Genomic DNA, 25859 nt, shown 5'->3' with positions numbered 1-25859 from the left:
CCTCTTTTAGGAGAAAACGAAGAAACAAGACAAGCAATTAATACTAATACACTTTTTAACAATTACCTGTCTGTAAACACTTTTCGAAAGTCACCAAAAGAAGTACTCTCTCGCAGCTGTCAAGCAATGAAATCAGTACATAGTTTAAGAGGAATGGTTTTAGAATTTCCTGGCCCCAGCAAGGTAGGAGCAAAATGAAATATACCACACATAGAACATTAGAATAAAGGTAATTAGATAATCTGTGTGAACAGTTTCGGCAAGAGACATGGTTATTTTGTAAAAAGACAAGATGGTTGCTTGGTGGTGTTCACGGCAAGTAGATTACCATCAAAAACACCTAAAGAAATGCCAATAAAGTGCATATTTGCTATCTCTAGAAATTACCTTCTCTGTTTTGCAAGGAGATACATTGCATATCAAAGCGCAGTCAGTTCCATCGTATCTCATGTGCAGGAATACTTCAGTAGATATTTGAGTTCTGAGAGGCAAGAAGTTCACAATTACGAAGATCACATTCACTAGAAAAGCTTCAATGAAGACAGACCGACTGTAATAGATCCCATAGATTGGGAGACAATTTTGTCATTCTAAGCTGTCATGTTTATTCCTTACAATATTGCTGTTAATGTCCCTGTTCTTTACCTCTCAACAAAGCTCACTGAGTATAGCAAGCCACAGACGAAAGATGCGTTTACACTGAATTATAATGCTTTTATCGTTAGACATGTCTAATTGGTGTAACCAATAAAAAGGCGCCATGGTGCAGATGAAGCTATGATAAGACTACAAAACTAGACAATCTTTTGCAACACTTGACATTGTAAAGCATTCAAGGATCTCACCCGATCTCTGCAGGTGCTAAGCATACTTTGACAGCATTGTAACATAGTTGAATACAATAACTAACTGTTTCCAAGGTTCGCACATCGCGCTTCATTAAAGGCGTTTTGCTGCTTGTACCGTAAAACTCCCTCAATAGATATCCAGAGGGTTTCCTCACTGACCAATAAAAGTATCAGAAACTCACTCATCAAAGCCTTGCGTTTTGAGCTCCTTTTTGCACTGTTGAGTAAGGAGACCAATTCTTCCTTCTAGGTACTGGTACGAATCTACAACAACAAGGTATTGTACAAAAACTCTTTAAGCAAAGTCCAGAAGCAACAAAATTACTTTAGACAACTTTTGAACATTTCTGGTATTCACTGTGGGTTTACAGTTTGATTATGGAAAGCAATCAGGCATTCCTTCATTACCATCTGACTGAAAACATGTGCTAGGTAAGGTCTGCTGGCAAGAAATGGATCCTGATCCTTTGGCCCGCTTTTGTGTACAATCAATGCATTTTTGAAAAGATCCAAAGATTAATTGAAACTTGAAAGCTAGCCATTATAATTATAAATTATATTATTAGTCTATTACAATAATGCTCTTACCGTCTGTTACGTCTATCAGGGCTATTACGTCTCATCCTTAGAGATATTTGGGCAGTCACTGGGTCGGTGGTGAGGGAAAGTCGAAACTACAGGGGAAAAATTCAGTGCAAAACAGTTTGAGAGAACGTCAAGGGCTCCACCTCAATCATTTTGACTATCCCTCACCCCCACGGACTGCCCCTGGGTCTCCGAGGATGATTGCATTAGAGGATGCTGCAACACCTGTTGGTGATGTAGCTGATAAAATAACAATTAAGCACCTTTGCTATAAACACAGGAACATGGCTCTTGAGCTTCATGCACAACATCTGCCAGGGCCAATCCAAAGGCAGAAAGGATTCCTGAATGGCTACCAAACAATAAGAAGGTTGTTTTATTCTCCACACTTAACAAGATTGAGGTAAAAAGTTACAAAAACTATGTTTAATTACCGATGAATAAACACAGTTGACATTCCTAATGACTGAGCAATAGAACATGCATGCTGACCACCTGCACCACCAAAACATGCAAGAACATGTCGAGCAGTGTTGTGTCCTCTGGCCTGCGTCAAAGCTCTAATGGGTCGACACATGGTCTCGTTGGCAACTGTAACAAAACCCATGGCCACTTCTTCAACACTCAGTGTATCTTTTCTGTTTTCATTGCTTTGAGTGGCCAAAAATTCATTGATCTAAAAATAAATGCACGTTAGAACAAATTCAATGAGTTTTTAAAAAGTGATCAGAAATAATTTTTTGTCTACAGAAAGATTAAAGAATATTTCCCTAAAATACACTTAAAACACTTACCATTTGTCTCATCACAATCATAAATTCATTTGATTAATAAATAATAAGAGATCCTTTAAACTCAAAACAACGAAAGCAAAGAAAAGGTACATAGCAATTTGACTACATATCGATGAAAACATAATAGATGAGTGAATAAAGATGTATTTCACCTCTTTTGTGAGTTTCCGAAAAGCCTCTGACGTTCCTTGTTTGTCCAGTGGAAGATTCTCGCCTTGCCCAAAAATCTTGGGGAAGAATCTAAAAAGAATTGACATTTTTACTACTAACATTGCTTTACAAGTCTTCTTACTCTACATCTACACTGCAGATATTCCCTGTATAACAGCAAATAAATGGTTGGTTGCTGTTGTTGTATACATTCAGATTAATCTTGAACTTACTCTGGAAGTATACGCCCAAGAACCAAGTTTGCATCTGTAACTGCAAGGGGACCCCCTGCAAAGAGTAATTAATTTGTTATATTATCGACATTATCAAGGGACAAAATGGTGCTTTGGTAGAATCACTGAATAGTGGGTTCTGCCTTAAAGAATCTGTAGTTTGCACCCCAAAAATGTCCATTTTGATGACACCATACAACAGCGATCCATGAAGTGTCTCTGATGTGTCACTACGTGGCTGTGATTTCCTGCACGCAAGTAACTACCAGTCATAGGAACCTCAAGTTATTCTTCACAAATGAACAACTGAATGAATGAATGAATGAATGAATGAATGAATGAATGAATGAATGAGTGAATGAATGACCGAATGACCAACTGAATGAATGAATGAATGAATGAATGAATGAATGAATGAATGGATGGATGGATGGATGAAGGAAGGAAGGAAGGGAGGGAGGGAGGGAGGGAAGAAGAAAGAAAGGAAAAAATAAGTCTTTCCTCGCTAATAAGAAACTTCAGCTTGAATCTCAGATGTCCGTGAAAGCATGGGATTAAATGAGCACATAACATTTCTGTTAACCTGCTTTGTCAAATTAAGTTGTATGCGTGTATGAATGTAAACAAATAGCGTGTTGTGTCAAGATTGATCTGGTTGAGAGATGAAAGAATGTTAATGTCTAATGAGAAACTCCACTTTGTTAAATAACAATGGGATTTATAAGCACCCTTCTTGGCATTATATAAATGTAAGAAGTACAGTTTATGTGGCATTTCGGCAAACTATTTGGCTAAATAAATAATTCTTCACCTTTCCGATAACACACAGGTCCTGGATGGGCACCAGCTGACTCAGGCCCAACAACAAACAGCCCCGCCCTGAAAAACAGGCGTGATCCACCACCTGCTGCCACAGTGTTGATGTCCAACTGTTTGTCAGTAACAATTCTTTCAGTATAAAATCGATAGCTAAGCATATTGATGAATAACACTCTCTGATAAATTCATGACATATCTGTTATAGAACTAGTGTGATGACCATATTGGAGAAAATATTGATCGAGTTTTTATTTTTTGCAATTTATGACAGAGTCGGCTTGTTCCGTTAACTTCCTCAACACGCAACACTTCTACCAAACAAGGTAGTTCAATTACGTATGTACTGACGTATGTACTGTCATAATGGTACTCTAAGAATTCTGCTTATGAACAAATGCATCAATCCTCAGTAAGCAATGTCAAAGTCACGCATATATTTGAATTTTTCAGCTGGCTTTTATGAAAGTTTATTGAAATTATCCTCCAGACACAAAGGAAAATAAATTGCTACCAATTTTCCATAATTATAATCAATTTGATTATGATGATCATTCTCAGTGGGTCAGAATGGAAATGAAAAGTCAGAGAACAGCTAAACATGCAGGTACGTCAATTGTGCTATTTATATTTGCCCAAGTGTGGGTTTCTTAGCAAAAGACCCAACCTCAAAGTCAGTTGCACATGATAAAGGATTTGGGCCTCCTTCTTGCTACACCAACAATGTCAACCAACCAAACAATATATTACAATCATGTACCTGAGGGGTTTGTATAGTTATTCCAGCTGTTGTTGTCTCAAAGACTTGTTCATATTGACCAGCAAAGCGAGACACATCAGTCGAAGTTCCTAATTATATGCACAAAATAGCCCTCGTCATTACACCATATCAATATATATAGTCAAGAGAAAGATATATAGTTGGCTACCACTTAGGTCATTGGTCTTCAAAATCTGAGGAAGTCTTGAATCCTGTTGGTAAGTAACTCGAACTCTCTCCATTTACACTACATACCACCCATGTCAAATCCAATAACAGGCTGTTCCGTCTCTGCATGGTACGTTGTCATGGCATAACCAACCTGCAATCAGTGACAACTAATAAGATATTTCATTATGATGGTAGTGATGACGACGGCAATGACGACGACGACGACGATGATGATGATGATGATGATGGGGTAAGAGGAGGATCATGACAGTGATGGATCAGAGGTAATAACTGTGGTAGTGTTAATGGTGAGCATCATAATGGGAATGACGATGATTGTTACAATGATGATGACAATGACAATGACGATGAGGGTGAGAATCGTCATCATATTAATGATGATGAAAAGGATGGAGATCATTATAATAAAGGCATTCAGCTGTCAGGTATAAAACAGGTACAAAATATTTAGATTTAAAACACCTACCACTCCTCCTGCTGGGCCAGAGAGAATGGCATGAGATCCAGAAAACCTAAAGAGAGAAATACACATCGACGGTCAGATCTCCAGAGTATACACAATGATGTGCACTGAAACACAGTCAAATCTGTTACAGATAACCACATATTACATTAAAAAACAACAAAGGTGAGTTCTCAAGCCGTTACTTTTCCCAGCAGCCCTACAAGCAAGTCTTTTGATTACCAGTACACAAAATAATCCTAAGTACCTACTTTGACACAGGTGTAAGTCCACCATTTGACTGCATGAAAAGAACTTTGTCCTATACAAATAACAGGCAAAATAGAAATTAGAACCATAGCTTCACAGCAACTATTCACAGTAAACAAAGAATGTCATTGACTAGAATAAAACTTATATCAAAATAAGAGGTCCAGTTTTGTGAAAATAAATTATTCGTGATTTCGGGGAAATATGCTGCACTATGGTCTCTGAATCATTTCGATTTGTTACAGTTAAAGATAATTATTAATTACCTCAATTCCACTCTTGAAACCAGACATGAATCCAGTTACATATCTCTTGATGCATGGTGTTAAATAAGCATCAGCACAAGCTTGAACAGAACAAAAAAACTGTCTATTATATTAAACATCCTATCTCTAATAGGCCTCACAGCACCTCTGCAAGGCCTGGGCTGTGTGCAAAGATCCAGGGCATTACATTATCTGGGATGGGACAAAGTAAACTTGGTGTAACAAAAAGTTTCAGGAATCTCAGAATCATCTTCGGGGATCCAGAGCAGATAGTCGGGGTCAGGAGGAAATTGCACAGTCAAAAGTGGTGGGAATAAAACTTTTGTCTGTATTGCTTTTGCCTGTTTGACTTCCTTCTGACCTGGCAATCTGCCCTTGGGTTTTTCCAATATTTTTGTTGTGTCAATTTTTGTTGGGGTTTTACCTTGTCTTGTCTTACCTTGTCTTACAAGCCTTCAATAAAATGAGCAACATCTTGGGGAAGAGGAGAACCAAACAGTAGTGACAGGGAATGAAACATGCATGGAGGTAGAGGTGAGGAAATGCTGAAAAGTCGGGAAGTCCAAGCAGCACATGGTCTATGCAAGCATAGACACTCTGAAGAAGACTAAAGCCAGACAGAAGGTGAGAGAGGTGTTGAATCGCAGCAGAATGAGGGCCAAGAAAGCAGAAGCCCAGATCAAATACTGTTAAGCCAACAAGGAGGTTATACAAAGCATCAGAAAAGACCGAAGGAACTTTCTGGATGACCTCAAAAGACAGGCAGAGGGAGCAGCAGGCAAGGATGATTTGAAAGAACTTTATTTCATCAGAAGAACACAGGAAAGTGTTACAAAGATCACAGACAGACCTGTCAGAGCCAACAGCAGAGGTGCTCACCAATCAAGAGGAACCGTGAACAAGATGAGCAGAGCACTTAGGGAGCTGCTCAGCCGACCTCTGCCAAATGAGATAGCACACACAGAACCAGCCGACACACCTCTCAAACCTCTGCAGGTCAATGAGAACAGGCCAGTTAAAGCAAAGATTAAGAGAGCTATCAGATATCTGAGGAATGGAAGACCAGCTGGCCGTGATGGCATACCATCAAGGCCGATTTGACCAGCTCGACCAAGGTGTTGCATGAACTGTTTGGGAAGATCTGGGAGACAAACACATTAAGAGATGTCATGACTGGAAAGAAGGCTACCTGACCAAGCCTCTGAAGAAGGCAGATCTGAAGGAATGCAAGACCTGGAGAGGCATCACGCTGCTATAGACTGCTGAAAAAGTGATGAATGGGACAGTCCTGCAAAGACCGAGAGTAGAGCTGGATAAACGACGGCGGGGTGAGCAAGCTGGGTTTGGAAAGAAAGATCATGTACAGATCAATTATGCCACCTTGAGGATCATTGTGGAACAGTCTCTCAAATGGTACTCTCCTGTTCGCACAAACTTTATGGATTAAGAGGGCCTTTCACAGTGTTGACAGGGAAGTGTTGTGGAAGCTGTTACATCATTGTGACCTCCCAGAGAAAAGCATTACCGTCGTACACCACCTGTCTTGCACAATGGAGTTCTTTCAGAACCATTTAAGGTACTCACCGGAGTGCCTCAGAGATGCCTGTGAGATGTTCAACGAGTGCCCCAGGGATGCCTGTTGTCACCCTTTTTGTTTCTGTTAGTCATCAACTGGGTAATGTGAAAGTCAACAAAACAAACATTGAGTTGGTGTACAGTGGACCCTAAGGACCCGGCTAGCAGATCTGGACTTTGCTGACGACATCGCCCTGCTCTCACATAACCACCAGGGCATGCAATCCAAGCTAACTTGGCTTGAAACAATCAAAGTGAAAATGGGCCTTAGGATCAGCATTTCCATAACAAAGGTGATGAGGATCAACACCAGGAATGCAGACAAGATAGAACTGGATGGGGAAGAATTTGATGAAGAGGAGGCCTTGACAGTAACATCAGCAAGGATGGTGGATATGTTCAGGACATACAGGTAAGGATTGGGAAGGCAACTGTATTAAGGTAAAAGGTGAAGGAAGACCAAACTACGGATATTCAATACCAATGTGAGTCTGTCCTCCTTTATGGCTCATAGCAATGAAGAGTAACAATTTAGAGCAACCTCCAACAAACTACAGTCCTTTGTCAACAGATGCCTGAGGTCCATCTTGGGCATCCACTGGCCAGAGGTCATACAGAATGAAGAATTGTGGGCAAGAGCCGAACAGGTAAAACTCAACACTCAGATAAGAAGGTGTAAATGGGCTTGAATAAGGTACACCCTCAGGAAACTGACCAGCAATGTCACCAGGCATGCACTGAGGTGAAACCCACAGGTGAAGAGGAGCCGTGGCCATCCCAGGGACAGCTGGAAAAGAGCCGTGAATGACGAGGTGGGCAAGCCAGGCTGCACCAGGGGGGACTGCTGACTCCCATATAAAAAGGAGCGGGGGTGCTCATCGGAAATTTTGAAAAAAAACCCTAAGAGGTACCAAGATCCTTCTTTGTGTGCATGGCTTGAGATTTTTTTCACCTCTAAGAGGTACCAAGGTACCTAAAACAAAACATTATCTCCTGTCAGATTTGGTCCGCTCAATACCCTAAAAGGTACTGTAAAAGCTCCCACTGTGGATCTTTTGTGGCTGAACACCATACGAGATACCAAAACTGCTCTTTTAACCCATAAAAGGAATGAATAATGAGACAGCTGCCAAGAGTAGAAAGATGAAAGTTGCTCAAGAGTTTTGTCGACTCTCATGCAGCCAGTTTAGGCCAACAAAAGAGACATCTTTGGGCAGGTTCAAATTTGACGAGAGTGCACGACAGCTGATGAGAGTTAGAGCATTCTCATTTTGTTTGGCCTGGACGTCATATCCAGGGAGGTGTTTACTAGGTATATTTAGTGATAGGGAGATGCAAATGAGGCCAACTTATTAGACCCCCCAAAAAGTTCTAGCTGTTCGAATAAAACAAATCCCCCACGGTCCAAAGGCTCAGAAAGGCACGCTAACTCTAAGATTTGTATCTGCCCATTACATTACTATTAGATCAAAGTTATAGCCCCCATTCCTGTGGATAAAATATTATATTTTGTTAACAACACCCATCTAAAAGGTGACTGTTTTTCGTTTCTTTGCATACCCGGGCATGTTTGATTAGACTTCTAGATGTTTAACTTATTAGGAATTACGGTAGAACATCTTGGCTTCAAGATCCAAAGTCTGAAAAATGTTGTTTAACACATGTACAGATATCGGTATATGCTGTTAGTTAATGAAACAACAAATTATGTATTACCTACCTGTGTATCCCCTTGGAACAATTTTCACCATAGGCATAACAGCAGAAGACAGCGACACTTGATTAAAACCCATTGCAAGAGCTATTTCACCAATTTCTCTCTCATGAGCATCATACCTTGTATGAAATAATATAAATTGTTGTGAGATTTAAAAATCAACCCACAAAGGTCATTTACAAAGGATAAAGGCTACTAGAACAATCTTTTAATAATACAGCTCGGTGCAAACAATGTTTCTTCATAGAGATGTATTGATCAGAACATTAAAGATTCAATCGCCTTGCTGTCGTGATGAGGGGAGGGTCAGAAATCAGTGATGTAATTTTAACTCTGGCTTACAATTAGCATGAAACAACTAGAAGTAAAATCAAGTGGTAAAATCAAGTGATAAAATCCAAACACTCTAGGTCAGGGATGCCACCTGATGTCAGCTTGAATTGTCACAGGTTACATCAAGCATTTTCACTAGGTTTCCACAGTAATTTACATGTTTCTTAAATTTTGCAGCTACATATAATAATTTGCATGTACATGTATGAGTGCATGAGTGTTACTGCCAGGCTTTTGATTCCTTTATCCAGAACTTCCTGTGAGAAAAAAGAAAACAGAGAAAAACAAGAGTAACGTAAGATCTCAGAAAATATCCATAGCACTGCCCACCTCCCCCAATGGGAGGCCACTTTCATGGAAGGTCATTTTCTACATTAACACAAGCCACAAACACATCAAAAACAAAATGTTCAGTTTCTGATTTGGACAAACTGTAAGGTAGCTTTCAATAGTACGACAGCTGAAGTTCTGGGAGGCTCTTTTGTTCAGATTTAGGACAATTAATAGCATCACTGAATGGTTACAATACTGGATTTTAAATTTGATGATTCTCGATAATTTAATTCCAATCACTGCCAGCAACTACTGGAGTTCACCAGGTAATTAACTATTTATTAGAGATAATTAACCATGAAGAATAAATTTTTAATTATGTCAATTTGATTTTAATACAGACTAGTATACTTCTACCTGTAGATCGTTTTGAAGCTTGATCTTGTCCATTGGTTTCCAAACTATAAGCTTTAGGATCAATAACAAATGTAACTTTTTTATGGAATAAAGAAATATGCATGTTTCATTCAATTAACAGTATATGTGTAAAAATACTATTGATAACTTCTTATTAACTGAGAGTGAGGTCTTTTCTAGAAAATCTGAAACCAAGACCTTGCCGTATTGACCTAGCGATGGCAAGGTCAATGATCAGGCCGAGGTTTGAGAATTTCTCGTAATGACCACACGTTCAAGATTAATAAGCTGCATTGTTTATTATACGGCTTTTTGCTTTGGTTTTGCAGGCCTGCAATCGATCCGTGGGCATAATATGGGAGAATAAGTATATCGGCTTCAAATACAATCCATATAATAATAGCAAATAGAACGCAAAAATGTTCTACACATCATGCATCAAATAAGTAGACGAATAAAACATTTTTTCTCCAGTTTACCTCTCCGTCTGCTCACCTTTTCTCCTGTGCTTGCTGTAACTAAGAAACTCTCATCTGGAAGTTTGATTTCGCTTCTCTCTTGTACGAGAACAACCCGCTCTTTAACTTCAATCACCTCATCATACAAAACTTCAGGACAAGTTGCTTTCTGATAACAAGACAGATACAAATCTTCGGCTTGTTTAACGGATAAAAAAGATGATGATGATGATGACGATGATGATGACGATGATGATGGTGATGATGATGGTGATGATGATGACGATGATGATGGTGATGATGATGGTGATGATGATGGTGATGATGATGGTGATGATGATGACGATGATGATGACGATGATGATGATGATGATGATGGTGATGATGATGGTGATGGTGATGATGATGGTGATGATGATGACGATGATGATGGTGATGATGATGGTGATGATGATGGTGATGATGATGACGATGATGATGGTGATGATGATGGTGAAGATGAAGATGAAGATGAAGGTGAAGGTGAAGATGAAGATGAGTAGTAAATACTGTATTCTCTCAATGAAATTGGAAGGTGCAGTGTCCTCATAGTTACAGTGTTTGACTCCACATCGAGCGGTCCACGTTGGAGCCATAGCTGGCCGGGGACATTGTGTTGTGTTCTTGGGTAAGACCTTTCTCTTACTTAGCAGTGTCTCTCTTCACCCAATTGTATCAATGTGTACCGGAGAATTTAATGCTGAGGGTAACGTTGAGATGGACTTAAATCCCATCCAGAGGGGAGTAGAAATACCCCTAGTGAAAGTTGCTTTCATGTCCAGGGGGTACCTCAGGGGGTACTTCAGGCTTCAGGTATATAAAAGGGTAGGGATTTGACAAGTTGAGATATATGAAAGGGTAGGGAAATCCGCCATTTAGTTATTTAAAAGGGCCTTTAATTAAAACATTCCGAACAGACGCACCTTATGGCTGTATCATTTAATTTATTAAGTACTATATGAAAATGACAAGAAGACCTCCATTTTTGAAGGTCATTAGAGACTGATCCGTGAGTTACAGCAGTTATAGAGTTCGTAAGTAGATAATTAGCTATGGGAAAGGGGTACTTTTTTCAATAAAAGGTATATACGAAAGGGGTACCTTTTTAGGCAAAATGGTATATAAAAGGCTTAAGGAGTTGTGAAATCAAAGTGCATATGGGGATTTATTGGTGCAAAGTACTGACACGGTTTTCATAAATCCAGTCATGTATAAATTCTATTCTGTTTACACCGATATATATGTTTGAGGTGATCAGTTATGTAATTCAAATGTGGATGATTACGGCCTAAAGAAGGTTTATAGGTATCAACATGCATGGGTTGACATAGCGCAATCTGACTTGAAAAGCGTTGGTAAGGCTAAAATTAATGTGTGACTCCTTACCAGATCAAATAGATTTGGTCTTGTCTGGTTACCAATGTGCAACAGATCATGGAATCCTTCAGTAATAACAAGAGCCATTCGTTCTCCTTTCCGTTCCAACAGAGCATTAGTAGCTACTGTAGTTCCCATCCTGATCCATTCAATGTCCTTTGGATCAATTGGCTGATCTGCCGGCATCTTAGCTCCCGTCACCTAAGCAGAAGAAGAAGAGAAATTGCAATGGAAGTATTCAAATTTTTAGCGCAGAGTGCACTACTGGGATGATCGATTTAGAACTTTCCCGAGTTAGTGCTATTAAAACTTGTCTTGCTCCAGTTTTTTGCCCACAAAAATTGGTTTATTGAAGACCATGTTGTATCGCGCCTAACACATGTCATCTACGACAGAAGCTTTTACTGAGGAATGTGCCAGGTAACGCTCTATATTGTCACGACTTGATTATCCAATTGGTCTCATAAATTCCACCATTAATATGTATATTCAAAATATTACAACTAAGCCAGAAACGAAAACCGATGATGACAACACGTTCAGAATAGTTCTTCTCTTCAAAGATCAGATAGCCGCTAATGCAGTCGGTAGGCAATTACGTGATCTCAGCAATAAGATTGCCGTCACTTTATAGCCATTGATTACTGAAGGTTTGCAGCTTGTTTAATATGAATCTTGTAACTCTCCAGGTCTCGGAACTGTGTAGCAGAATGGACTTCACATTGGTAGTAAAGATTCGTAGCTTGGTTTTTGTGGATATTGATATTGAGTTCCACACTGGTCTTAGGGTATTAAAGGCCTGCCTCGCTTTGCGTATCCTGCTTTTTACATCTTCATCCGCTCCTCCGTCTACTGTGAGGATACTCCCTAAATACGTAAAGCTGTGAACCTGTCCTCCAGTTCCACATCTTTCAGCTTGATCTTCTCCCACTGCCTGCTGTTAGTTCTCATGACTTTGGTCTTTTCTTTGCTGATCCTGAGGCCAGTTTTCTCTGCAACCATTGCCAGATGGTCTGTCTTGATTTGCATAGTTGCAGTTTCTCGAAGTCATGGAGTTGAGTTGTAAGTGTCCATTGTATACCTGTTTTATCCTGATTCTCTACCCCTCTCATAATCCAGTCGACGACCATTATGAAGATCATTAGTGACAGCAAGCAGCCTTGGCGGACCCTGTGTTCATCTCAAATGGCTCTGATACTTTCCCGTTGTGAATGACTTGACAGGATAATTAAGGCTTCATAAAGCTCCTGGATCAACTTAAAAAACTTTGGTTGAACTCCATAGCGACCCATGAGGTTCCTGTCAACGCTGTCGAAAGCTTTTTCCAAGTCAATAAAGTTCATAGTGGAATCTGCCTTTCTGTAGATTGTTCGATGGCTATCCTCAGGGATGCAATATGAGCGATGCAAGATTTGTGTTTCCTAAATCCTGCCTGCTCACAACGCAGTTTGTGATCTAGGGCATGTTTCAGCCTCTCTAGGATAATGTGGCAGAAAACCTTGCTGGGAATTGAAAGGAACATAATTCCCCTACAGTTCTTGCAGAACCCAATATTCCCTTTTTTGGGGGCAGCTTGACAAGGTACCCATTCTTCCATTCCGATGAAACCTTCTCCATTTCCCAGATCTGAATGAAAAGCGGGTGTAACGTGGCTATTGTAGTTTTTGGGTCTACTTTAAGAACTTCAGGTGGGATGTCATCTGGACCTGCTACTTTCCCATTCTTCAGCTGCTTCAGCGCTCGCTCAATTTCTGCTTTAGCTGGTGGGTTGACATCAACGTTGAGTAGAGACCCTTCAGTAGCAGTGATGCTTGGCATTTCTGTGGGAGCTCGAGGTGGTCTATTCAGAATGTCTCGGAAATGTTCCACCCATCTTGTCCTTTGTTCTTGCTCTGTAGTTATGGTAACGCTTTCCTTGTTCTTAACTGACTTTGACTGTGTACTTCTCTCTCCCAACATTGTTCTAATTATGTCATAAAGCGTTTTCATGTTTCGCTGTCCTGCTTTCTGCTTCCGTGGCAAGAGTATTAAAGAACTCCTTCTTGTCTTTCTTGGCACTTTTCCTTACGTCCGACTACACCTACTGATTTTGACTTTCAAGCATTTCCCCTGTGTGATCAGTTTCCATGTCTCTGCCGAGGGCTACTCCTTCTGGCTTCTTTTCCTCTCGCCTGGGACTTGATCGCAGGACTCCTGCCAAGTGTGTTTCAGTGCTGTCCTCTCTCTGCCAGTGTTGCCTATTTTGGCATTAACGTCCCCAACAAGAATTCCGATGTCACGTGCAGGCGTGTGATCTAAAACACCTTGGAGAGTGTCATAGAATTCTTGTTTAAGGTCATCACCTTAATTAATTGAGGTTCACAGATTTAACGTTAAATCTGTGAGCCCCGCTTACATTACAATGCACATTTTCTAGGGCAGGATTTTAGTCATATCCTGCACGTGTTTCTTGTGGGTTTTTTTTTTGTTCTCACCCTACAATTTATGAAACCAGCTCGATTTATTTTCCCTTTGTTTCAGATTATGATGATTAATATAAGACTGTCACAATAAAAAAAATTGTAAATCAAACCGGTTTGAAACATTTTGAACCAAATAAAATTGGTGCCTCAGCATATACCTTCACTGGTAGGCGGGGACAACCGAGGACATTGGAATGAAAGTATTTCCCTGGGGGTGGCGACGTTAGCTCATTTTTTCGAGTCCTTTTGTCCAAGTCCCCGCCTATTCCCGGGTTGGGGGGCCGGGGGGGATTTACTTTGACTGGTGCATTGCTATTAATAATAATATACAAGAATTCAATTGGCTAAGAACATGTCAGTTAATCCCACATCAGTGCAATTTCATCAGTGCAAAAAAGTGAACTTGAGTGCAAAACCGTGAAAATGAAAATGATTGACAACTCGGACAAAATTTAACTCGGACAGACAAAATGGCGGACAAAAATTTAAAGCAAAAAAGAATATTTAAAAAATTCAAAAATTCAAAGCAAAGTTCAAAGTTCAGCAAAAAGTGCTAAACTAGTTATCGCGAAGGTTGTAAGATAGGAAGCCGTGAGGACAAAAACATACACTTGAGCTTGAAGTGAAATATGCCGGAGTCGGACCCAACAAGACGTTCTAAGAACCTTCCACGTCTTACTCAGTTTTTGAAGACGAACGGTGCAAGCACTCTACATTTGCGAAAGAACAAAGTTTAGAGAATAGGTTAGATCGTTCACCACTGTACAAAACGCGGCAAAAGGTTTAAGAGGCAAATTTAACCTGTACAACATCCAATCGGACTGGCAGCAACCCGGAGAAGTTAATAAATGGTCATCAATGCCAAGAAAATTTACATTTAATCTTTATTTAAACACGGTTTAAAAATTCGTCAGCTTATAAACCTAGCTCACAGTTTCCCTTGAGCTCGGAAAACTGTTCGCTTCTCGTTTGTGACCTCTATCAGTTAAGATACGAAAACATGAAAGAATAAAAAAAAAGGCCGCCAGGACCTGACACTCTTTGGAAGAACTATGCCAGCAAAATCTCTAGGTTTGTCTCAGCTAATCTATACTGCCTCCATGCTTTCTGTTCCAGAAACAGCGATACAACATACCCAAAGTAAACTGTTTGCTTTCCTATGGAAGAATAAGAGAGATAAGATCAAGCGACAGGTTCTGTTCCACCCCTTATCTAAGGGTGTGCTACGCTTTCCCTGTTTCAGGACTGTTATAACAGCGCTACGTCTCAGTTGGGTAAGTAGACTCCTAAATAACACTCATGACACCTGGACGGCAATCCCTAATTACTACTTCGATAAAAATGGCGGACTCCTTTTCTTCTAAACTGTAATTACAGTGTCGAGAAATTAGACGGAAAAATCCCTCTCTTTTACCGAGAACTCCGTGATCACTTTCAAGAACTGCGTAGCAATTACGAAGATCCCTTGAAACGCAAATTCATTTTGTGGAACAACAGAGATATAACTATAGAAAACAAATCGGTCTTTTGGAGGGCCTGGCGAGATAGTAATGTTCTTTTTGTGCAAGACTTGCTGAACAATCAAGGGAATTATCTTTCACCACAAGAATTCAGCGATAAATATAACATCAAAGTTAACTTTCTGCAATACTACCAAATCACCTCAGCTATTCCCGCTTATCTCAAAAGTTACGCATCAGTTCATATGGACCTTGGGGATCTGAATTCAATTTGCGAAAACTTCGATTTCCAACTATCTAAAGATATCACTCTCAATTCAAAGAAAACTTTCTGCAAGCAGTTTTATAAACTTTGTGTAGAGGAAATCAAAACAGAACGTACTGCGATTAAATCATGGCGGAAAAATTGTCCTGAAGTTGCTGACAATTGGGTGAACTGTATCCAAAACAATTATAAAATCACTCGGGATAATAAGCTAAGACAATTCTATTTCAAGTTTTTGCACAGAATACTAGTCACTAATAAAGAACTTAATCGATTTGGAATAACTGACTGTGTCAAATGTGTTCTGTGCGGTGAAAATGACTCTATTTAACATGCATTCTTTGATTGTCAATCTCTCTTGAAATTATGTGACGAGTCTCTTCAATGCATATGGTTCAATAGTTTACACCAAATCAATGTCAGCCTTACCTCGCTACAATGCTTTCTCAATTTACCAACACCAAACACTAATCTCTGTGATAACCAAACAAAGGATTTGCGTCTTCTTCTGTTATATGCAAAGCAATACCACTATGCTCGCAAAACAATGCAAAAGAAACAAGATACTGCTGAATTCATATCCAAATTTATTATCCAGCTTGAAATAGACAAATGACTTGACGTGACTATGTTGCCCTTTCCCCCAGCTATATACATTTGTACAAAGCTAGAGAGACATATTGTTTGTAATATTTATTATCGTAAACATTATCTACTATTTTTCATTAAGAATATTATCAGTTGTAACGCCCCTCTTTTTTTGCACTACTTTTGTAATTTGTTGCAATATTGTAATATGTTTGTATCAATAAAATAAACTGTAAAAAAAGGCCGCCATATTGCATTTCCAGACAACAGCAGTGTTTCAGTGGTTTTCAAATAGCAACAAAAAGTCCTATTTTCACTCATTGGCTAAAAATTACATCTAAGGACTGGTTTACTAATTTTCTTACTAAAAATGTGGTATAAACAGAAATTCGAGATAAAAAACATTCAGGTAAATCACTTACATGAAAACAAAACCTACTTTTCGGCGTTGAAACCGCAAAGTATAGTCACGTGACTTCTAGCGGTTTTATAGAGAGTGTTCACGTAACGTCACCAAATATCACAATTTCTTGACTTTATCCACTGAATGGTTTTTGATTTTATCTCTTATTGCGTGACATCATTTTCGCTAATTCCCCGAGAGTTCGAAATAGCGGGGTTCAACAGTAGTTACAATAACTACACAAGAATTATTTTAATATGTGACAATCAGTCTGTTTTCACCCTTGAACATTGAAAATATATCAAGAAGAAGGAACGGTTTGCCCTTTTTCCTTTGCTAATTTCTTGACCCTGTAAAGTGTAAGTCTGCATTTGGTTACAAAATGAACATTGATTGATTATTGTTTCTTGAATATTGCGTGTTAGTATATACCACACAAGTGAATAGTGCTTTTCGCGCGCTCTGATTGGTTAACTCAGAGGTGATTAGCAAGTACCATTCACCTCCGAGCAGCCGCCGCGAGAGATTTTAAAATTTCCGACCGCTTGTGACACATAAAATAACGTTTTGCTCCGCGAATTATTCAGCTTGTGTGTTATGTACTAAAACAATTATTAACCTCAGTGTCGGTGAAAGTGATGGATATTCACCTCCACTTCGGTGAATAATTGTCAATTATTTGGGCGTTGTGAGAAGAATATGACAGCTTCAAATTCTATTCAAGAACTAGCATGAACTGAATGCTTTGTTAAAAACAACATATAGGAAGAAACGGGCCAAGAATAATCCCCGATAATCCAAATTTTCGTCGAAGATGACCGCGAAAAAGCGATTGCGTGACTCTTGGTAAGCTATTAAATTGCGTTAGGGTGCATGTAATTAACTGTACGCATACATAATGTGTACACAATAAGATCGGTTTTATAATACCTACACCATATTTTTATTTTGATCCTTATATTTTTGGCCTGGTAAAAATATTTGCATTGCTCTCAACATTTGCATCATTTTGTCATGACTGTGCAATTATTCTTTGAAATTGCGGTGAATATAGCGGCAGAGATTTATCGAGCCGCGAGGCGGTTCGGTAAATATGCCACTATTCACCTCGATTTCAAAGAATAATTGTTAAATATTCTGTTGTTTGCTCTCCATCGAACAACAACTTCGCTTGATATACCTTCGTGTTGTGGGTGCATTTCGCGTATCAGCGAAGGTTCTCAGTCACACATTGTTAGATAAGGAATGAGCATTTTGACCAAAACTGTAGCAAAGAAGCCCGGGACTGATCACGGAGACCATTCCCCGGGGAATATGAGCGACCTATAGACAAGGCTCCTGTTAGGCCTAAAGCTTTCGTGCGCGGACGCGACGAGTAAATTACCTCTTGTAATATTCTTCTTATTCCTTCCTTTGGAGCATCGGGATAGGCAGGATCCACAGATAGCAGCTTCATCACTCTAACTTCTCCGTTTGGACATTCTGAGTAAACATCTGTGAAAGTCCCGCCACGGTCGATCGCAAATCTGAATTTGCCGCCCGCCATAGTTCCAATACAGTCGAACCTCCCGTTTAAAGCGCTTACGGGAGGAGGTAGATTGTTCACAGCCTGTCTACTTACGCACTCGAAAGACAAAGGTCCCCACCATCCACCCAGTCAAGTCTTCCGTTTTGCGTTGGTGTCCAGTTCTCTCGCGATTCTATCCGCACGTTCAGCGATTGAACAGTTTAGGGATCGCTAGGGAGGTGGTCGGTTACGAGAGCCTTGACCATATTGGGTCAAAATGTTTCCTCATTAGCATATGGTGCAGTGACTGCAGAGGTATATCATTTCTAATTTTCTGAAATTATAACACATTTACGGTCTCTGTTAAGACTGATAGAGTATAGTGTATGTGCATTTTTTCTTTAAATTTTTAACATGTGTCTAGATACCCAGCCGGCTAGCCCGGTAGTCTGAAATTATTATAAAATTTCCACGGAAAGACTTATTTAATTCTTCTTAGATCTTTGTTTAGAAATATCAAGTGATTTCAAGTATTATTTTGGCTTTGGTGATAAGGAAAGTTTCGAGCTTTTGTCTCTTTTCGCCCGTCTTCCGACGCCCGCACTACTAGCGGCTCGCGGCATCACCACTCGCACGTCACACTCACAGTCACGCTCGCACTCTTTCTTGTTTTGCGTTCTACCCCGCGGATTTTCGAGGGAAAGAGAGACTGCTCGTAGTCTATATTGAATTCTTATACAAAAGAGTGTATCTGTCGAGTGGTCGCTTACGGGAGGTTAAAAATCAAAGAAACTTTTAACCTTTTCGCTCTAAAAGTGGTCGCGGTCGCTTATGAGAGGTTTGCTTACAAGAGGTTCCAAATATAGTGATTTGACTTGGAAACTTTTGGTATTTGGGAAATTGGTCGTTGAGGAGAGGTGATCGCTTACGAGAGATGGTCGCAACCGGTGGTTCGACTGTATTCTAAAACTGGAAAATTACAGTAAGCCTACATGCAGTGATAAATGAAACTCCCGCCCTTCTCATAATTATAAAACCTTCCTAAAATGATAACATCTTTCACTTTGTAGACTCTTTGTAGTCTTCGTATTAGCCTTGCATAAAAGCTCCCGTCCTCGGAGACCCTAGTACCCAAACAGGAAGTGCAGGAAAAAAATCGACTTCCGGCACACAGAAGGAAAGCGAGGCTGATTCGACCAGGCTGAGAAACATGGCTGCAAGTGCAGTGTCGAAGTTTACTCGTATTTTTGGTCGGAGGTCGGCCGTGGTAATTGGAATGATTCATGTACAAGCACTCCCAGGTAATGCGGTAGTTATTTTCATCTTTCCTTGACTTTGCACGGAGCTGTTGGTTTCTAAGATGTAGGTTTCTTTAATGGGGTTTTAACCGCATTTTAACACTTTCCTTCCTTGAAGTGTGAAATGAGTATGCTTAAATATTGTAAACTAATCATTAAACCCTGCCGTGGTGTTGCTGGAATAGAAACACCTCAACTTTTATTTAGCCCTTATTTTTAGCTATGTACTCTGGTATTTCAATATAGTATATAAGCGTATAGTAGATATTTTTTTACGGTATGCGGTAACTGAATAGGGTATTAAGCTAATAAATATAGTTTCGAATGGTCAGCAGATGGTAGGTTTAATTAACAGTTACGAGAAGTCTCAGTTAGCTTTCAATATAGCTTTTATTGGTGCAATCTGCCATATCAAAAATTAAGGAAACTTAGTCCGAAATAATGAGTTTGTATGGTACCTTCTGGATTTTGTTTTCATAAGGGAAGTCTTAAAAAGACATTAACATACATTCATACACTTTATTAGAAACATCAGTTATGTTACAAGATTGAGATACAAGTTTGAGGTAGCTATATATTTTCTTATTTTTCCCAAGATAGACAATTCTTTTGGTGAGTTTTAGTGGCTTGATTTACTGCAATGAAAGCCAGAAGTTGTTTCTTTAGTATTGGGTTCATAGATTGACTGGATCTTTTGTACCAAAGGCATCTGTGGTCGAGTGTCGATCGATACCCTTGGTGGATCCCCTCAATTGACCCTTGATCAATCCCCAATACTCTATCGACACTGGAGCAACACCTTGGTTGACACTCGATCTTCATCTCTGTCGAGAGTTGACCAATTTTCGCAGACATGCCATCGACAGAGGTAACATGGGCCAGGCACCACGCACCAAGCAAATTGACTGGCTGTGAGGAAAATTTTGCCTGGCTGGTTTGACCATCTAGCAGAAAGTTTTTCTCACAATGAAGTTCAGTTCTAATAGTTTTGCCTACCTGTGAAAACTACATGTGTAGTTACCCTCCTGCTGAAACCCCTGCATCGGGTGTCGATCAATACATATGAGTCAGTCGACATTCGATCAATGTCTCGACAGGCTGTCAATGGAGTGTTACTCGAGCATTAATCGAGATGTTGATAAAGTGTCGATTGAGATGTTGATCAAGGGTTGATCGAGGGTATTGATCCACACTCAACCTTGGATGCCTTTAGTACACAAGATCAGGTCTGGGTTGAGGTAGTCCAGGTAGTGAGAGATCTAATGTGTCCGGGGATCAAACTTGTTTTGCTTGATTCTGATCTTTGCAATACATCTGTTTAGAGTTGGGACTATTCAATATGTAATAAATTAACATTAGCCTGCCTTTCTCTTCTTTTAATTAAAGGAACTCCAAGAAATCACCTGTCTATGAGTGAAATAATTAGCATGGCTTGTTCTGATGCGACTAATTACAAAAATGCTGGAGTGGTAAGGACCTTGACTTGTTCATCTTGGTACCAACTAGCAGCCTATGTTCCTAGGCTCATATGTGTTGTATACAGTCATGTACCTGAGTATATCCATGCCACATAGGGTAGTTTTTAACTAGGAACATAATAAGCAAATAAAGTAAAGTAAGTAACCTTTATTAATGTGGTGTAATACACTTAGCTCATTGCAATATTGTAAGTATTGCTATTTTCCAGGTATTGCCAGAAACAAAAAGATAAAATAAATAATAATTTATTTCATATATAGTGCTAAATTTTACAACAAAAAGATCAATAATGCCTTCATAGTCAAAGGCCTTGGTAGTCAAACATAATTATAATTGTTTTTATGTGGTAGAAGTTTGTTAATCGTATCCTTTATTTTAAATTTGTGCTCTTCAAGTTAAAATTCTGATCATTGTCTGTTCTTACATTCCAAGTACATGTAAAACATTGGCAGGATGTATTTTGCAAGATTAAGATTAATTATATAATAATGTTATATTGCATGAAACATTAAAGGAGTATCATACACTGTGATCAGTAAGAAAAGTGGTATCTTTTCTTACTCCTTATCTTGTTCCTGGGTCTGAAGGAGTAAGACAGTTGCTTTTATTTTCTCAGGATGCTATCATGGTGGAGAATATGCATGACATTCCATATCTAAATCGACGAGTTGGACCAGAAATTGTTGCATCAATGAGTGTAGTTTGCAATGAAGTCAAAAAAGAAGCGAACAACTTGCCATGTGGTATTCAAATATTGGCAGGGGCAAATAAGGAAGCTCTTGCAGTGGCAAAAGCAGCGGGTCTTCAGTTTATCCGTGCCGAAGGATTTGTGTTCTCACACATCGCTGATGAAGGGACAATGAATTCAGATGCTGGTGAACTGCTCCGATACAGGAAGCACATTGAGGCAGATGATATTTTAGTTTTTACTGATATCAAGAAAAAGCACAGGTATGTATCGTTGCTACTGCATTGCTATGATTTTCAAGAAAAGAAGTCAGTGACTCACTCACTGCTTATTGAAATCCTGAATATTTCAGTTGTCTCCTCTACAGTCGAACCTCTATTAAGTGGCCACCCCTTATATTAAGCGGCAAGTTATCAAAGTCCTGAAATTATTGTCAGTAAAATATTGTAAATAAGACCGCTATTAACTGGCCACCTCTAGTAAGCGGCTGCGGCCACCTTTTGGTCTTCCTGGTGAGGTTTTTTCTATTGTCTTTACCTCTATTAAAAGGCCACCCAGAATTTAATGCACAGTCTAAATTACCTTTGTTTTGGAAAAGGCAATGGCGGATAAGAGTCCGAAATAGAAAGTGACGAGTGATAAATTCGTACACATTTTTATCACAATTGTCTCTTAAGGTTACCATATACCTTCAGGGGTGTCTCGTGTGCAAGCGATGTAGCACATGCAGTATAAGTGGTAGATACCTAAACCCCTATATCAAATTAAAGCTTATAGAGCTGGCTATCAAACTATACCAAGAATTTTGAAATAAAATGAATTGTCGAACTTTTCACGACCACTAAATGCGAGCGCCCAAATCACCTTTTGAAAGCTACAAGTCAAAGCGAATTTTGTTTTTCGCCAATTTCATTTTTTCCTCAGTTTCAGGGCCCAAAGCACTTAAAAAACGTGTCTGTGTTTTGCCATATTCAATTGCAAGAAAAAGTTACAGAACATTTTCGAAATAGGATTAAAAAAATGTAGAGTGACCGTACAAAAATTGCTCTCGAAGAAAAAATATTTTGAAATTAACAATTTGCAGACATGTTTTTGTAGTTTATATGTTAAATTACCTACTGTCCAAATTTGAGGGCAATTGAACAAATTCCCTTTGAGTGATAACTCTTTTAAGTGTCTGCTTCCAGCAAAGAAATTTATTCGAGAAAACAGCACTAAGAAAAATCTTCTGCCTCGCAAACAAACTCCACCCACAGACACCTTCAACTGGGTTCTCAGATAACTGAGCCAATCAGTGCAGGGAAAGTTTTCTACTGTTAATCTCCTGATGAAATTTGCGCGCGAATCTCCAAAAAACCCTTGTGTTTTGCAATGCGCTCAAAGCGCCGAAGGCAGAGAGATAATTTTTCTGTAACTTGGTTTTTCCTGAAGCTGGTCATGAAAAAGGATACGAACGCTAGAGTGGCTGGACGAAGAAAACAAATAAAAGAAAGTGCAGTGGAGCAACTGTGTGTGGTCAACTGTGCATGGATAATATTTCAATGGGTCTCAATGAGTCCAATTCGTCGATATTGGATTAATCGGAGTCTCTGTCAACATCCCCATTATTGCTGTCAAGCCCCCAAATTTTTACAGAACCTTTCTTTTGTCTTACCTCAATTTTTTTGCCCGCCTTATACAATAGCTATAGCTTCATCCGCATGCCAAACTTTTGCTTCTTCACTCATTGATGTATTTTCGTTCGTTCTTGGCTGTTTCCGCTTTTTCGAACTGATCCATGTTTTTAACGTGGTCTATGTTTACCTATAACTTAATAGAATGACACCTTATACCAAAAATGCTTGGTAGTCAGAACAACAATGCTGATCGTGACATCCGTATAGGTAATTCCTGCGAAAATCGTCTTGGTTGATTGTATACACGCCATAGGGCTGTCAATCAAGAGGTAAACTTTTACTTCTGGCGAAAACATAAAACCGCTATTTCTCCGCCAATATTTAGTCTTTTTCAAATTTTTTTTTCAGAAATTAGAGACTATTCTTTGACCACTACTTTGACCAAAAATCCAAATTTGAAGAAAATTGCCAACCTGAAGGTATACTGTAACCTTAAGCAACTCCATGTTCACTGAGAAATTAGCCTGATGTTGAAAATTTTCAAGGTAAACAAACCCCTATTAAGTAGCCTGCAGCACAGGTGGATTAGTGGGCTCTAGCGCGATGCATGAGCCAGGGCAAAGCACGAGGTGAGAAAAATCCGCCTGTAGTCACACCATTGTTTATGCTCTTCCAACCGTTTGCCTGGTGAACGATTTTTGTTGATTGGTTGCTTTAAGCCACGTGACGCCAGATGTTCATGTCTGTTGACTGTTTTGTGTCATGTATACATTTGTAAATTGGTTATTTAAGACATTTTTTAGCGCCAGTAAATTGAATTGCTTTGTTCTCTCTCATTCTTTCATGCCAATCCTTTCAACGGTGCGGTAGAACATAAACAATGGTTTGACTACAGGTGGATTTTTCTCGCCTCGCACTTCGTGCTCGTTTTTGCGCTTCATGCACACTTGTGTATTGCGCTAGAGCCCACTAATCTGCCTGTCCTACAGGCTACTATTAAGTAGCCACCTCCCTTTATCCCGAGGGTGCACTTCCCTCATTAGTCATATTACAACCTCATTGTGGATTATCTTTTACAGTGAACTCTATCTAAGTTGGACACCCAAGAGAGTGGCTGGCCATCCGGTTAGAGAATGTCCTATCCATTTCCAAGAAGCAAGTTTAATAGGCCATTTCCAAGTGCCTATATTATCTCTTTTTTAAAATGAGTCCTGGTGCACAACCTTTCATGTGGAAATAAGACGATAGTAAAACCAATTGCAGTATGAAAGGTTCCGCACCAAGACTTGTTTTAAACCAGAGCAAAGGGCAACTTGGAAATACTATAGGATCAGTGATCTTTATGGAGGTTTCTGCCTTAATTTAACACTGTCTGCTTTTAAATGGTAGACTCTACTAATAAATTTTCACTTAACAGGACATCTCACATGAAGCTAAATTTTCATATGATTTCACAGCTCCCACTTTATAACATCTGATGTTAATATCCTGGAAATTGCTCAAGCAGCAGAGTTCTTTCACTCTGATGGAGTGGTTTTAACAGGAAAAGCAACTGGGGAAGTCACGAGTTTAAAAGAAATGCAGTTTGTGAAAGAAGCAGTGAACATTCCGGTCTTGATTGGCTCAGGGGTGAATGACTGTAACATGGAACAGTACCTTGGTGCAAATGCTATGATTGTCGGATCGTACTTTAAGGACGAGGGGCATTGGTCAAACCCAGTTAATTTTGAAAAAGTGCATAGCTTCATGGCTAAGATTGAAAGAATGAGAAGATAGCTAAAGTGAGAGTGTATCACCAAACTAGAATGTCATTTAAGTCTCTTTTGTAATACATAGAGTTCTACCCAGTAAATGTTGTTGAATGAGCTATATGACCCCTACTCTGTTGAAATCATGTGGCTTTAGGACCACTGTAATTATCATGGTTTACTAAAAAGCCCTTTCAACAATGGTTATTTTAAAATATTTATTAGTGATAAATTTTAATATAATAAAACTCTGTTAGAGTAAGTGCAAATGTCCCTGAAACATTTGTGCCGGTGGCATAGTGTGAACAAGTTGAATTAAGGACACCATACCATAATTATGTTGAATTAAAATATTATAACTTGTGTTTTTAAAATAGGATATAGAGGATATTACATGCCCGTGCGAGGATATGAATTTTATCTTCGAGCGTTCAGCTCAACATCTCATGAGTGAGTGCAGGGAACGAATGAGATATTGAGTTGAACATGAGAAGATAGAATACGTATCCACAAGCAGGCATGTAATATTCTGTTTATTATATAAACATACTAATGACGATGTTTTTGATGATTTTCTGAAGATTTCCGATCACTTTCCAAAGTTTTCCGATGATTTTCCAAAATTATTGCAAAGGCCAGACGGATGCTTCCAAACATTTTGCGAACATTTTCCGAAGATTACTGAAGATTGCCGAAGATGACTGAAGAAGATCTGAAGATGTTTCGATCATACATCAAATTTAACAAAAGAAAAATGTTATCAAAAAGGAATGATATCTTCACTGTGTGAAAGATAAAAA

At 39.2% G+C, this 25859-nt stretch overlaps 2 protein-coding genes across 2 annotated transcripts in view; one reads left to right on the top strand and one right to left on the bottom strand.

Moving 5' to 3' along the window:
- Window positions 1-19319, bottom strand: part of LOC145466117 (5-oxoprolinase-like) — a 33316-nt gene extending 13997 nt beyond the window's left edge. Inside the window, exons 1-19 of the mRNA XM_081449891.1 lie at window positions 18108-19319; window positions 11555-11746; window positions 10167-10298; window positions 9672-9722; window positions 9183-9238; window positions 8652-8767; window positions 5357-5436; window positions 5093-5142; window positions 4845-4890; window positions 4442-4508; window positions 4187-4275; window positions 3422-3539; window positions 2611-2665; window positions 2380-2467; window positions 1868-2109; window positions 1697-1785; window positions 1031-1112; window positions 388-481; window positions 67-116 (exon numbers count right to left, since the gene is read on the bottom strand). Of these exons, the coding sequence (XP_081306017.1) occupies window positions 67-116; window positions 388-481; window positions 1031-1112; window positions 1697-1785; window positions 1868-2109; window positions 2380-2467; window positions 2611-2665; window positions 3422-3539; window positions 4187-4275; window positions 4442-4508; window positions 4845-4890; window positions 5093-5142; window positions 5357-5436; window positions 8652-8767; window positions 9183-9238; window positions 9672-9722; window positions 10167-10298; window positions 11555-11746; window positions 18108-18269 (1859 nt within the window). The 5' untranslated portion in view covers window positions 18270-19319. The remainder of the gene's footprint in view (window positions 1-66; window positions 117-387; window positions 482-1030; window positions 1113-1696; window positions 1786-1867; window positions 2110-2379; window positions 2468-2610; window positions 2666-3421; window positions 3540-4186; window positions 4276-4441; window positions 4509-4844; window positions 4891-5092; window positions 5143-5356; window positions 5437-8651; window positions 8768-9182; window positions 9239-9671; window positions 9723-10166; window positions 10299-11554; window positions 11747-18107) is intronic.
- On the top strand, window positions 19190-25426 carry LOC145466121 (uncharacterized protein F13E9.13, mitochondrial-like). Its single transcript, XM_081449894.1, has 5 exons — window positions 19190-19212; window positions 19301-19531; window positions 20915-20997; window positions 21624-21958; window positions 24769-25426. Exons 2-5 carry the CDS (start codon window positions 19441-19443, stop codon window positions 25085-25087), a joined length of 828 nt encoding a protein of 275 aa, XP_081306020.1. The 5' UTR covers window positions 19190-19212; window positions 19301-19440; the 3' UTR covers window positions 25088-25426.
- The last annotated feature ends 433 nt before the right edge of the window (window positions 25427-25859 follow it).

This window comes from Orbicella franksi, chromosome 13 (assembly GCF_964199315.1).
Source record: "Orbicella franksi chromosome 13, jaOrbFran1.1, whole genome shotgun sequence".
In the NCBI taxonomy this organism is placed as follows: domain Eukaryota; kingdom Metazoa; phylum Cnidaria; class Anthozoa; order Scleractinia; family Merulinidae; genus Orbicella; species Orbicella franksi.
The sequence above is the reverse complement of the archived record's forward strand: the minus strand, read 5'-3'. Positions and strand labels throughout refer to the sequence as shown.